This window comes from Acomys minous, assembly GCF_964271855.1.
Source record: "Acomys minous genome assembly, chromosome: 2".
Taxonomy (NCBI): domain Eukaryota; kingdom Metazoa; phylum Chordata; class Mammalia; order Rodentia; family Muridae; genus Acomys; species Acomys minous.
Genome location: NC_140484.1, coordinates 137,809,777 through 137,822,541, shown reverse-complemented (window position 1 = coordinate 137,822,541; position 12,765 = coordinate 137,809,777). Strand labels below are relative to the sequence as shown.

Here is a 12,765-nt window from a genome sequence, read left to right as displayed (position 1 = left end):
TAAAGACCCACTCACGCCAGCTAATTACTTTTCTTTTCCTGCACTGTATTCAGTGTGTGGCTCCCTTCCTGCCTTTATTTTATTAATTGCAGTTATTATTTTATCTCAGTTCCATAGGGAAAGTAAGCTTGTCTAATGTGTCTTTCAATTACTCGTGCCTAACCTGGTACGTGGCACTAAGCAGGCAATCAACGAGTGTTTCTGAACTTAATTTTCATTAGGAAGAAGTGCTCATATCAGTGTGGCTAACGTAAGGGCGGCATGACGTAAGGGTGAAATGGGGTGAAGTTAAAGGTGAATTATATAATCCTTTCATATTCATATAAATAAAAGCATTACTTAGCATTGCAAGAGGGTGTTAGGATGGATAGGGAGCATAAGGTCAGTCTCGGTAATACAGTATGTTCAAGGCCAGCTTGGCCTGTGTAATATCCCATAAGAAACTAAGTAGAAAGGGGGGCAGCTCAGTGAATGATGTGCTTGCCATATAACCATGAGGGCCTGAATTCGAATCCACAGAGCCTTTGTAAGGCCCTGTGTGGGAGTAGGTATCTGTGAAATGTAAAGCAGTGAACAAGAGGAGACCCCCCTCTCAAACAAGGTGGAGGACAAGAATAAACACCAAGGTTATCCAAGGTTATCCAAGGTTATCCAAGGTTATCCTCTGACTCCTCACACATGTGCCTGTACTCACATACATAAACAGTCACACATGTACATCATGCATGCACGTGCATATATATGCACGCACACAAAAATAAAAAAACCAGGACGCACAATACAATGAATTTTGTCAATCTGAGTTAATTAAGTCACTATACTGGTGCTCCATCTATGAGCTAATATAACAGGACTTTTGCATTTTAATAAATGCTAATTTGTAAGAAAAGCATCAAGATTCTAAAACAAAACAATTCAGAACAAAAAGCCAAGACCCAACAACACACAAATACACACTGACAAGAAAAACCAGAAAATTCCTCTGAGAGGAACTGCTTAACTAGGCCTAACATAGTCAAAATACTCAATTCTACCAATGACAAACTACAAATTACAATCACCAGGTAGCTACTTCAACCCTGCTGACTCAGCAGCCTTTTACTCATGGTATATCTCCCACTGAGAGTGAATTTACTCGGATATGTAACAAGACTAAATGACACAGGTCCACTAGAAATCAATTTAAGCTCATTATTATTTCAAAAACTCCTCAAATAAAAGCACAGGAGTATAGATAGAAATTATTATCATACTAGAAAAACCAGAGAAGCACCACTGGGCATGGTGACACATATCCATAATTGCCGCATTCTGGAGGAGAGGCAGGAGGACTGCCATGAGTTAAAGCTTAGCCTGGGCTACACAGTGAGTTTGAGGCTAGCCTACGCTACATAGTGAGACTTTGTCTCAAAAGACAAAGACTAACGAAAAAGAAAAATAGAAAGGAAAAGAGACAGAAAAATTAAAAGAAGCCTACAAGTAGAACATTATGATAGGCAGATTTGGGCACAGGGGTCCCGCTCAAACTAAGGCACCAGCCAAGGACAATACAGGCGGTAAACCTTAAACCCCTACCCAGATCTAGCCAACGGACAGAACACTCTCCACAGTAAAGTGGAGAGTGGGATATTACTTTCTCACATACTCTGGTGCCTCACCTTTGACCATGTCCCCTGGAGGGGGAGACCTGGTGGCACTCAGAGGAGGGATGGCAGGTTACCAAGAGGAGACTTCATACCCTATGAACATATACAGGGGGAGGTAATCCCCCTCAGGAACAGTCATAGGGGAGGGGAATAAGGGGAAAATGGGAGGGAGGGAAGAATGGGAGGATACAAGGGATGGGATAACCATTGAGATGTAACAAGAATAAATTAATAAAGGAGAAAAAAATAGAAAAAAAATTTCACAATAAACTAAATTGCACAATGAAAAAAAAATGACAAAAGAAGTCAAGTGAAGTAGTCCACATCTGTAATCCCAGCACTCGCGAGGCAGAGGCAGGTGGATCTCTGAGTTTGAGGCCAACCTGGTCTACAAAGTGAGTCCAGGACAGCCAAAGCTACACAGAGAAACCCTGTTTCACAAAACTAAATTATAAATGAAAAATAACAAACAACAACAAAAAGACAAAGTAAAAAAGTTATATTCGTTCTTTGGAACATATATAGTAATCACAACAATAATAATTTAATAATTATAACTGGATAATAATCTTAGAAATAATGGTTAACATTTACTCACTATTTATTATAAGTATTTGATATGAATAATGATATACCAAGTTTGTTTGCCAGGCTAATCAAATGAAAATATAGGATGCCCAACTCAAATAGAATTTCAGAAAAACAACAGCTAAGTACTTTGTCTAAGTATGCCCCATGCAATATTACATGTTGTTTATCTCAAATTTAAATTAAACTGGCATCTAGTATTTTACCTAAATCCTGTAATAGTAACCCAGATATTAGCAATCCATTTTATAGATGAAAAACACTAGAATACGGAGGTGAAAAGGCTTACAGCTAAAAAACAAAACAAAACAAAAACCTGAAAAATGCTACATCTACAAAAGAAAAGCAGAGTAGAAATGGTACATGCAAGGAAAACAACAACAAACAAACCCCACGTGAGACCATGGACCACCACTGAAAAGGGAACAGGCAGGGAAACCACAGCCATGTTACCACCTACAGACACCACCCTGAAGATACCGGAGCATGGAGCTGTCCTAACAGGACACTCCCACTTTATCAGAATATACAGTGAAATCTCCTGCTCAAGGTCACCAAGCTAACAAGTGTAGGATTAGATTTGGACTCTAAAGCTCTTGCCTAGTCTATCATACTGCTTTCCTTGGGTGCTTTCCTTTTTGCTTGTTTTGATTTCGTCTTCATTTTGGCTTGGCATTTAAAAAATGCTTACTGCTCTTGCAAAAGGCCCATGTAGACCTATGTAGTGACTCACATCTGCCTGTAACTACAGTTGCAGGGCATTCAACACTCTCCTCTGCCATCAAGGGTTCTTGCATGCATGCGCTACACATAAACTCATGTAGACGCACATACACACACAGAAATAATAAGGAAATGTTTCCTTAAGCGTTGTCCCTACCAGTGTTTACATACAACTCTTTACTAAAGACACAGTGGCACAAGCTTTAATATCAGGACTTTGGGAGCTAAAGCAGGAGGATCAATTTGGGCTTGAGGCTCAACTACGGGGTGAATGCAAGGCTAGGCAGGCTGTATTAGAGGTCAAGGCTCTGCCTTAAAACACAAACAAATAAAGCTGGTCCTGGTGGCACAGGCTTTTAATCCCATCACTCAGGAGGCAGAGGCAGGCAGATCTTTGTGAGTCCAAGGCCAGTCCGGTCTACAAATTGAGTTCCAGGTCAGCCAGAACTACAGTGACATCCTGACTCCAAAATCACACCACACACACACACACACACACACACACACACACACACACACACACACACACATCCCTTCGTCTAGAGACACAGCTCAGTTTCTCAGTTTGCCAACGGTTTGTCTGCAAGGCACACAAGGTCCAAGTTCCATCTCCATGCTCAACAAATTCATGGGATAAAATCTGTGCACTGGCATGCCTGAAGGCTTCAAACACGTCTTCCAAGCTGCTTCTCTGAGTTGGCTTTCGTCTAAAGTCACAATTCCTAGAATCAACTCATGAAGTACGTGAGAAGGAAAGTGGAAACATAATGGTGCTTGTTTGTAGTTCCATCACCCAGGAGCTGGAGCAGGAGGAGCAGCAGTTCAAGGTCAGCCTCAGCTTGGCCCACATGAGACCACTGCTCCCCTCAAGAAAAAAAAAATCAGTCACGATACACAGTGAGAAGAGGAATTACACTTGGGAAAACTGCGTAATTCAAGTTGTGACTTCATTCAGAATTGAGAAATACACACTCCACACTTACCCTCTCACAGTGTGAATACTCTCCTGACTTAGTACCCTTTCTTATGCACCTGACTTCTGAACTTGGTCATCTGATGAACAAATAAGTGTATATTTCTTCTATGCCAATGACACAGGAACCACACCTGCTCACACCCGGAACTGCCAGCATGCCTTCCGTGCTACACAGGGGAGTTCCCTCTACCCTCAGCTTCATCTTTCCTTGAGACTGGCCCACATCAAAAAGTCTGTGCCTTTGATTGTTTATTCTGAGAGAGGCAGCTGGCCAGGGGCCTGCCTGTGGTGCAGGCACCAGGCTCTGCTTTTGTTTTTCTCTCTTGATAATTACCTCCTGACTAAACCACTCACTGGCCTATGTAGAGGGATCCCACAGAGATGAAAACACACTTGTTTAAATGAAATATTTATGAAGAAACCCTAAAATGCCACTGAAGTGAACGCAAATTAGACCATCACATAATGTACATCCAATATGCTACTCACTCCTTGGAAGACTATTTCCTCATTGCAATTAATGTTAATTCTTAAAAATTAACCCCACTCTGCATAATCACACCAGTAACTATTCCTAAAAACCCAGTATTTAAGGAAGATTTTTTTTTTGAGACAGGATTTCTCTGTGTAGCGTTGGCTATCCTGCACTTGCTTTGTAGACCAGGCTGGCCTTGAACTCACAGTGATTCGCCTGCTTCTGCCTCGCAAGTGCTGGGATTACAGGTGTGCACCACCTCACCCGGCCTTATGGATGGCTTCTTTTTTTACTATCTTGGAAAATTTGACTTAAGAGTAATATTTAATCATAATGGTTATGAAAATTTCCCCCGTAAAATTATATTTAATTATTATTTTCTACACATACCTCCTGGAGTTCACAGTCACTCAACACAATGTTTTAGTAGTGAAGAGCCTACATTCTAGTCCTTTAATAAAATGGTATTCGGGTAAGGTTTTTCTCAATGTGTTTTTTATTTATCTGTTTCTCCAGTCCTGGGGCAGGGTCTCATGCAGCCCAGGCTGACCTCAAACTCACTATGGAGCTGAGGCTATCCTTGAACTGCTGATCTGGTATCTCTATCCACCAACAGTTACAAATACATGATGTATGTCACCACACTCAACATTTAATGTACTTTTTTCCCCTTCAAAGTGGATGGCCACAATAAAGTCTTATGATACTTAGCAGAAGTCCTCAAAATAAAAACTTGGCAAAATAACGTGAAAAGCAAGTTAGGGATCAGTTGACGTGAGTACTAGACATGCAAAGGCAACAGTCAAATTCCCCTGGGTTTCTAAATCATTTCTTCAGACTTCTGGAGTCAGGAAATGTGAGCTGAGAAGAGTTAGGTGGATTCCGCCTTCACCTGTGGTCACAAGAGCTGTCCTCCACCTGACTGCAAATCAACCAAGGAATGTCAGGACTATACTGATTCCACCCGGGGTACCACCACCCCGGGACTCCATTTCAACTCGGCTAGGATTCAGCCCAGTCACTGTTATGTTTCTGTTGGTCTCTTTCTTCCTGCTCGAATCCATAAGTATTTCTAATATGCAGCCAAAGCTGAAAGCCATGGACATGGAGCTTTCCATGATATAGTAATATTCCGCTGAAAGGAAGAGGCACTGATAGTGTGACTTTAAAGCTCCACTTCACACCTGAGCTGGCAAATATTTTTCTAGGCCTTTCTTTGGTACATACAATGAAAATATGCAGGAAAAAAAAACCTCTAGAACGTGACAGTGGACCATGAACGGAGATTAACATTAAATAAAGAATTCATAACCAAAATGCTGAGGTGACTATAACCACACACGATTTCACCTATACTTGGCAGATTTATTCCACTGTACATGCTCAGAATAGAGAAAGCAGGTGAAAGGGTGGCTGTTCAGAAGTATTTAGGAACTCTCCGCTGAGAATGACTTTTGAGTTCTGAGTGAAGTCAGCGCTTTGTGTCAAAGGCTTCCACATCCATGGATTTAAACAACTGTAGATCAAAAATGTTTGTGGGAAAAATATGTCTGTATTGTCCATAGACAGTTCTTTTTCTTTCCATTGGTCAGTAAATAATACAGTAGTGATTGACAAGTGATTTACATTATTAGGTATCAAAACCAACGGATTATTCAGAGTGCATGGGAAAAGGTACATAGGTTACATGTAAGCACTAAATCGGTTTGTGTGAAGGGCTGACTATCTCTAGGTTTTTGCACCGTGGGATCCCTGAACCAATGTCCTTCAGAGACTGAGGGACAACTGTAAATGTGACAGGACTGATTAATATGCTACACTGACTTAAGTCCAACTGTTTGTGTCAGTGGAAACTGTGGCCATGGGCTAGCTTAAGTTTCTGCATTTCACTTTCCCTATATATACACCAATCATTTTAACCATGCTTCTTGAACTCGAATGCACCAGTGCGTCACTTTAGGATCCTGCAAAAGTAAAGATGCATTAAGTGTGCGGCAGGCCTGGGATCTTGTGTGTCTACCTAACACTCGTTCCCAGGTGCTGCTGAAGCAGGACAAATGCTTTGAGCAGCAACCTCTCAGAAGATCGTGAAGACTGAACCAAGTCAACTGACCTAGATGAGGCGTCCATGAAATCCAGTCAGTGTCCCACGGAACAGAGAAGGAGAAGGAGAAAACACATTTGGAACTAGGAAGCGCATCTCAACATCCATTCTCTCCTAGAAACAATGGGCATGGGGTTCTGACTCTTCCCTCCTAACAGACAAAAAAGCGTTACTGAGAAAAGGAATGAGACACCCGCGATCAGTGAGGCCAGGGGCATAGCTCAGTGATGGAACAAGAGGCTGTGGGTTCAATCCCTAGCATGACAATAATAGATCAATGAGGAGACGCTCAGAAAGCTTTCACTTCCCCGCAGGGGAAAACCTCAACACCTCAAATGCACCTCGCAACTAGACAGACTCCTTGACAGTCTGTCTGTCACAAAACTGAGCATGGTGACGTTAGGGACCACTCAGCTGCAGGACAGCTCGCCTAACTGAGGCATGGCGCACTCAAGTTACATACGAAAAGCTAGACACAAAAGAAGAGCTTCCTTCCTGCTCTCCCTCCATACTCCAAGCCTCGTCCTGAAAACTGCTGCTCAGGAAATGGAGTTGCTTAGGTCGGAAGGCTGAGAATCATCCTCAGCTTTTTTTCGCCCTCCTGATACCTCCTGTCAACAAATATTAGTGGTGCTGCCTGCAAAGTGGTCCATAATCATTTCCTCTCGGCACCTCCATTAGGCCCATGCTGAACTTGCACCCCTTCCTGAGTTTCTGAGACAGATCACTAACGCATCTGTTGGACTTCACCTTTGATCTTCTATAGTATTTTCTCAGCACAGCCACCTGGCTGACACCTCTCTAACAGCTACTAATGTTCATATCTCATTTGGAGTAAAAAGTAACATCCATCTAGTAGTTTACGAGACCCCATGTGATGTGCCCTAGCCTACCCTTGACCACGGGGTTCCTACCATGCTGTACCTCCAGCCACCCTTGAAGTCAGTGTGTCTTAAATCACAGCAACAATGCTCCTGCCTCAGAGCCTTTCCACGTGCTCTTCTGTTGCCTCAAGTACACTGGCCTGTCCTATGAGCCAGCCTTCCCCCATCTCCGAGAAAGGGAAGGAGGATTGCACCTGCAGTGTCACTGGGCTGGGAGTTACTTGTTTTCTCCTTTTATAACTAAAACCTTTCACGGAGCTTGAGAAAACAGCTACCGTGGGGTAGCCATGGCTAGGCATCAGGCATAGAAGGCTGGAACACGGTATTCAGGGATTCTTTCACAGAAAAGGAAGTCACCCATTTACAGAGAGGACTCTCTGGGGACCCATCAGGGCAGCTGAACTTGGCTGTTCTGGGTCGCACTATCCAACAGCAGGGGCACTGTTCACTTAGTACTGTGTAGTGCAGCCTCCTCAGCCACACCGCTCTAGGGCACTGTTGGTTTGGACAAGCAGCTTCAGAGGAATGGACATACTCATGCGATGTATGTAGGCAAGGTGAAGAAGGGAGGGAAATGGGGTGGGGTGGGGTGGGGCCCCACATCTGCACTGAGCAGGAGTGCCCTGAAGGAGAGGGTAGCAGGCTGCATGCCATCTTCAGCTGTATCTCTTCTCTTCTTCTGCCTCACGCTCAGGCTACTTCCTAACACAATGGAAAGAGCCAGAGGGCTGGGAGCTACCTCAAAACCATGTGCCCTAGTTTAAGCAGAGCACGGCTTTCAGGAAGCCAGGGAACACAGCAAGGCAGTCTCTCAAAGCCATTTCCCAGCCCAGGAGCCAGAGTTCCTCTCCTGAGGAGTATTCCATGGGACTTTTCCTCCAGGCCCACCGAACGTGGGAACTGGGAGAATCTGGGCACATGGGAAGCAGTCCCTGCACTAAACGGAAGAAGGAGAGGATTGACCAGAAGGATGTGGCATGTTAAAGCCCAATTCAGAGTCAGGCTGCATCCCCTTCTCTGGTAAAGCCGAAGATGACAGCTTGTCTGAGCTAACAAGGAAAACCTGCCACACAGGGGCACGAACAGAGAGAGAGGTGTCGGCACTAGCATACGCGCTTTGGGGGAAATGTGTTAATAATAGGCTTGGACCTGATATGTGAGCACCGAACACCCCACCCCTGGGGCATCTTTCTGTGACTCCTGTTGGTAAGGTGAGGCATTCCCATTCATCTCTGTGGTCTGTCTGTGAGGCACGTTCTTATTCAGCAAGGAGCCACACACAGGCTGGACAACCAAGCCTCCTGGGAAATGCCTGGAATCGGTATTTCTCCTCCTAATTCTCTCCTTTGGAGTAAGGCATTAGCGATCATTTGAGAGATTTATTAATGTGGCCACGGGCATGAAAAACGGAGCCTTTGAGTACAGAAAAAAATGTGACAAACTTTTAACACCTGCCTTCACCACACACATTTAGAATATCCTATTAAAGGTAGGCTATTTAAGTCAGCTCGCTCCTCTTTGAGTCAAGTAATTCTCTATCCTTTGTAAATGTATTTTATATAATGAACTGGCTTAAAATGAGAAATACTTGCACTTAATAGTTTGCATAGCAATAGCTTATCGACAATGTTTACACACAGGGACACCGAAGGCAAAGGTCCTTCTCTAATACCATTTTTAACAATCCAAACACAATATGCCTCTTAGATTTTAAAACACTTATTTTGGAAAATTATCCAAGAATAAGAGTTCTCCAGCTGAGAAGATGCCCAGGAAACATCAGAAAGGAGTGCATCTTCTAGTGGCCAGTGGTGAATAAGGAGGAGACAGCGGGACCAAGGGGAGTTGGTAAAAGCAAACTGCTCAAATAAAACGTCTTTTCTGACCTTAATTGGTCAGATGCCAAAGTAAATGAACTTTCCAAAGTTAGGAGCCTCACAACTTTCTCTAAGACAAACAACTGCCTGCTGCATGTGGCACAACCAGCAAGCCCACCACTCTAGTGTGCCAGGCTGCTGCAGAGGGACAAATTAAGAAGCAAGGCCTCAGTGCCTGCACACTTCGAGACAGGCAGGGAAAGGGTTCAGGCCCGGCTGCCCTAGACATGTGGCTCCGGGGGCCACGCAAGTCCTTGACTGGCCCTTCTCGCCCTAGCGTCTCGAGAGGAACCCGGCACTCAGGCTGAGCAGCTCCGGGTGGGAATCAGCTGCGGCTCGGCTGTCCCAAACTCCCAACTTCCCAGAGTTTCCTTGGCTCTCCGACCCCTGTCCCAGCTCCCAGGCCTTTGCGGCCTCCTCTGGCTCCGGGGCTCCGGCGGGTGAAGTGGCGGGCACAGCTCGGAGCTCAGGAGCCGCCCCCAGGAGCCGAGCGCAGGTGGCGGGCGTGGTTCCTCCAAGCCTGCCCCAACCCACCCTGGCTCGGCCTCCGCGCAGCAGCCTCCGCCCGAGTTCTTTGCCGGGTTCCCGCATCAGGCCGTGGTGCGCTGCTTTTGGAGACCTCTTTGGGCTCAATGGTCACCCCCTGCCCTCCTCCAGTCTGCGACGCTCTCCTGTCTCAGGCCCTGGCTCGGGCCCCAAGTCCCCATCTCAGGGCCCTCGGGTTGCGCTCGGCGGCGGCGCTTACCTGGGTCTCGGAGCCGGGGTCTGGAACGGTCCCGCAGGTGGTAGATGAAATCTTGGCAGCTGTCGTGCTCCAGGGCCCCTCGGGCACAGAGCTCGGCCAGCAGCTGCAGCGCCTGGTGACAGAGCGCGTCCCTGGCCCCGGGCATCGCCCCCCCGCATCCTCGGACCGCGCCGGGCAGGCGGGCGCGGGAGAAAGCCCTCCGCCTGCCAGCTCAGAGCCGCCGCCGCCGCCGCCGCCGGCCGGTCCGAGCTCCCCGCCCCGAGCCGCAGCGCCAGCCCGGCCGCCCTCCCACCGGTTGCATGCAGCTCTCCGCTAGCCACTCGCTCGGGTTTTCTCTGTCTCCCGCGCGGCCCCTCGTCCCTCCCTCGGCGCGGAGGGGAGGAGGCGCCGCACAGCCCAGCGCGCCTCTCCGCGCTCCGCCCGCTACTCGTGGCCGCTGGGGGCGGGGCCGGGTCAGGGGTGCTCGAGGCGGGTGCGGGGTGGGATCGCTGGGGTTGTAGAGCAGGCGCACCGGGGGTGGGGTGGGGAGGCGGACCTAGGTCGGGGGCGCTTCCCCGCAGCAGGAGGAGCACCTGATTTCACCCCGGACCTCGCGCTGCGAGCGGCCGCGCCCAGGATCAGGAAGTGCGAGCCGGTGCGCGTGCCAGACGCTCTTTGGCACCCCATTTCTCCGCCCAGATGCAAACCTAGCATCCTTCCGGCCTCTGGAGCCCCGCGTGGGTCCAAGGCGTGTTCTCAGTTGTACCGATCGAAGGTTGGAAGGTAGACCACACCTGCCGAAGATCTCAGTACCTTTTTCGAACTTAGACAGCGCGGTCTGAGCAAAAACCGCCGGCCTAGGGATGTCACGCGCACAAATGCGGGATTTGGAGACAAGATTTGCCAACAAAGAATGGATCTCCAGCGCGTTGGTGATTTGGAGAAGGTGGAGGCACTGATCATCAGAAAAGAAGGCAGAAGCATGAACTCCGGGAAAGGCAGCTAAGCTCCCCAGGAGCCTCGCAGGACCTGATTGGTTTTCTAAGAAGCTGACTGGAAATGCAAGGCTTGCCAGCATTTCTTTTGCACAGGAGACAGAGGATCCAGAATTTGTGGATGTTTGGAAGACCTCTGTCACCTCTCATCTGCCCATCTCTTCAGTTTTTTAGGCACTAAGCCCAGAAATAACCACAAATTATTGAGCTTATTTGTGTGCTCAAGGCACTGTGCCACAGTCTTTTGTATAATTTCATTTAATTCTCTAGATAGCCTTGAACGTGTGTGTGTGTGTGTGTGTGTGTGTGTGTGTGTGTGTGTGAGAGAGAGAGAGAGAGAGAGAGAGAGAGAGAGAGAGAGAGAGAGAGGGAGGGAGGAAGGGGAGGGGGAGAGAGAATCCCCACACTGCCATTGTGAAAAAGCAGACTCAGGTGGTATTTGTTCAAATTCTATATAAAAAGGCACTGCGCTCTCTCTCTCTCTCTCTCTCTCTCTCTCTCTCTCTCTCTCTCTCTCTCTCTCTCTCTCTCTCTCTCTCTCTCTCCCCCTCCCCACCTAACTCCTCTTTGCATTTATATACTACTATGTCAAACTTCAGTCTAGAACAGTTAAGCAATGCTGGGCTTGGTGGAGTTTATTCTGGAATAATAGAGACTGAACAGCTGTACTTATAAAGGTAACTCTAGAGAGCTGTGAAAAAAGCACATAGACTATTCTTACTTTATTTTTTTCCCACCTTTTAAACTTTTTCGTTAAAAAATTAAGGCATAGGGCTGGGATGCAGATTAGTTGGTAGAGTGCTTGCCTACCATTCCCAAGGCCCTGGAGTTCATCCCTAGTAAACCCAGCCCATAGTGGCGTAAAGCATGTAATCCCGGCCCTCAGAAGGTGGAGGCAGAACCAGAAATTCAAGGTCATCCTTGACTATGTAACAATTATGAAGTAGCCTGGGCTACACATGCCTCAAATAAACAAACACAAACACCTAAGACAAAACCACACATTGTGAGAGAGGAAACCAGCTGAGAAGGAGCCCTTGGGGGAGACTAAGCAGGCGTTCATCTTCCAAAGGACGGGACATGGGGGTGGGGGGTGGCGGGTATTCAACAGAGGAGGTGGCACAGCACAGAGAGGAGGAAGGTGTATGAAGTGGGGAGGTGCAAGTTAAAGCCAATAGCAATGTGACTCTTAAACCATAGGGTCAGAGAGTAGCTGAAAGCTGTAAGCTCAGTTACCCAATGGTTGTGAGAGATTAAGATCCAGTGCCAGCCTAGACCAGACTAGAGGCAATGGCTAATGGCAGGAACACTCAAACTTGAAAGACATTTCAAATATTAACCAGTAGAATCTGAAAGAAACAAAGGCATAGATGCCCCAAGAGCAGAATTGAGATCTTAGCCCAAATCTATAACCCCTCCACCCCTAGTCCTCAGAGAGGTGGAGGCAGGAGGATTCATTCAAGTTCAGAGCCAGCCAGGTCTCCACAGCAAGTTTCAAGCTAGACAGAACCTCACAGTGAGACTCAAAATGCAAAACAAACAAAATAAAAGTTTACACCTTAAGGCAGAAAACAAAACATTAAAAACAAAAATCTCCTCCCATAGTTTCAAAAGTATTACCCGAGACATATGTGAGTCTCTAAGGGTACCTGAAGTGCTCACCTAGAGCTGAATGAGAGGAGTCTGTCAGTCAGTCATTAGTGAGAAAAAACAAAAAAACAAAACAAAACCGAGTTGCCACAATAGAGGTTACTCCCAGGAAAAGCTGGGCAC

The 12,765-nt window shown here is 46.7% G+C and overlaps 1 protein-coding gene across 2 annotated transcripts in view; it reads right to left on the bottom strand.

The window, feature by feature from the left end:
• The window catches only part of SYT9 (synaptotagmin 9), a 168,304-nt gene extending 157,816 nt beyond the window's left edge, over positions 1-10,488 (bottom strand). The window contains exon 1 of one of the 2 annotated variants that reach the window (XM_084773654.1): positions 10,019-10,488. In XM_084773654.1, coding sequence (XP_084629780.1) covers positions 10,019-10,163 — 145 coding nt within the window. In that variant the 5' untranslated portion in view covers positions 10,164-10,488. The remainder of the gene's footprint in view (positions 1-10,018) is intronic. The other variant, XM_084773653.1, reaches the window with a different exon arrangement.
• Positions 10,489-12,765: the final 2,277 nt, after the last annotated feature.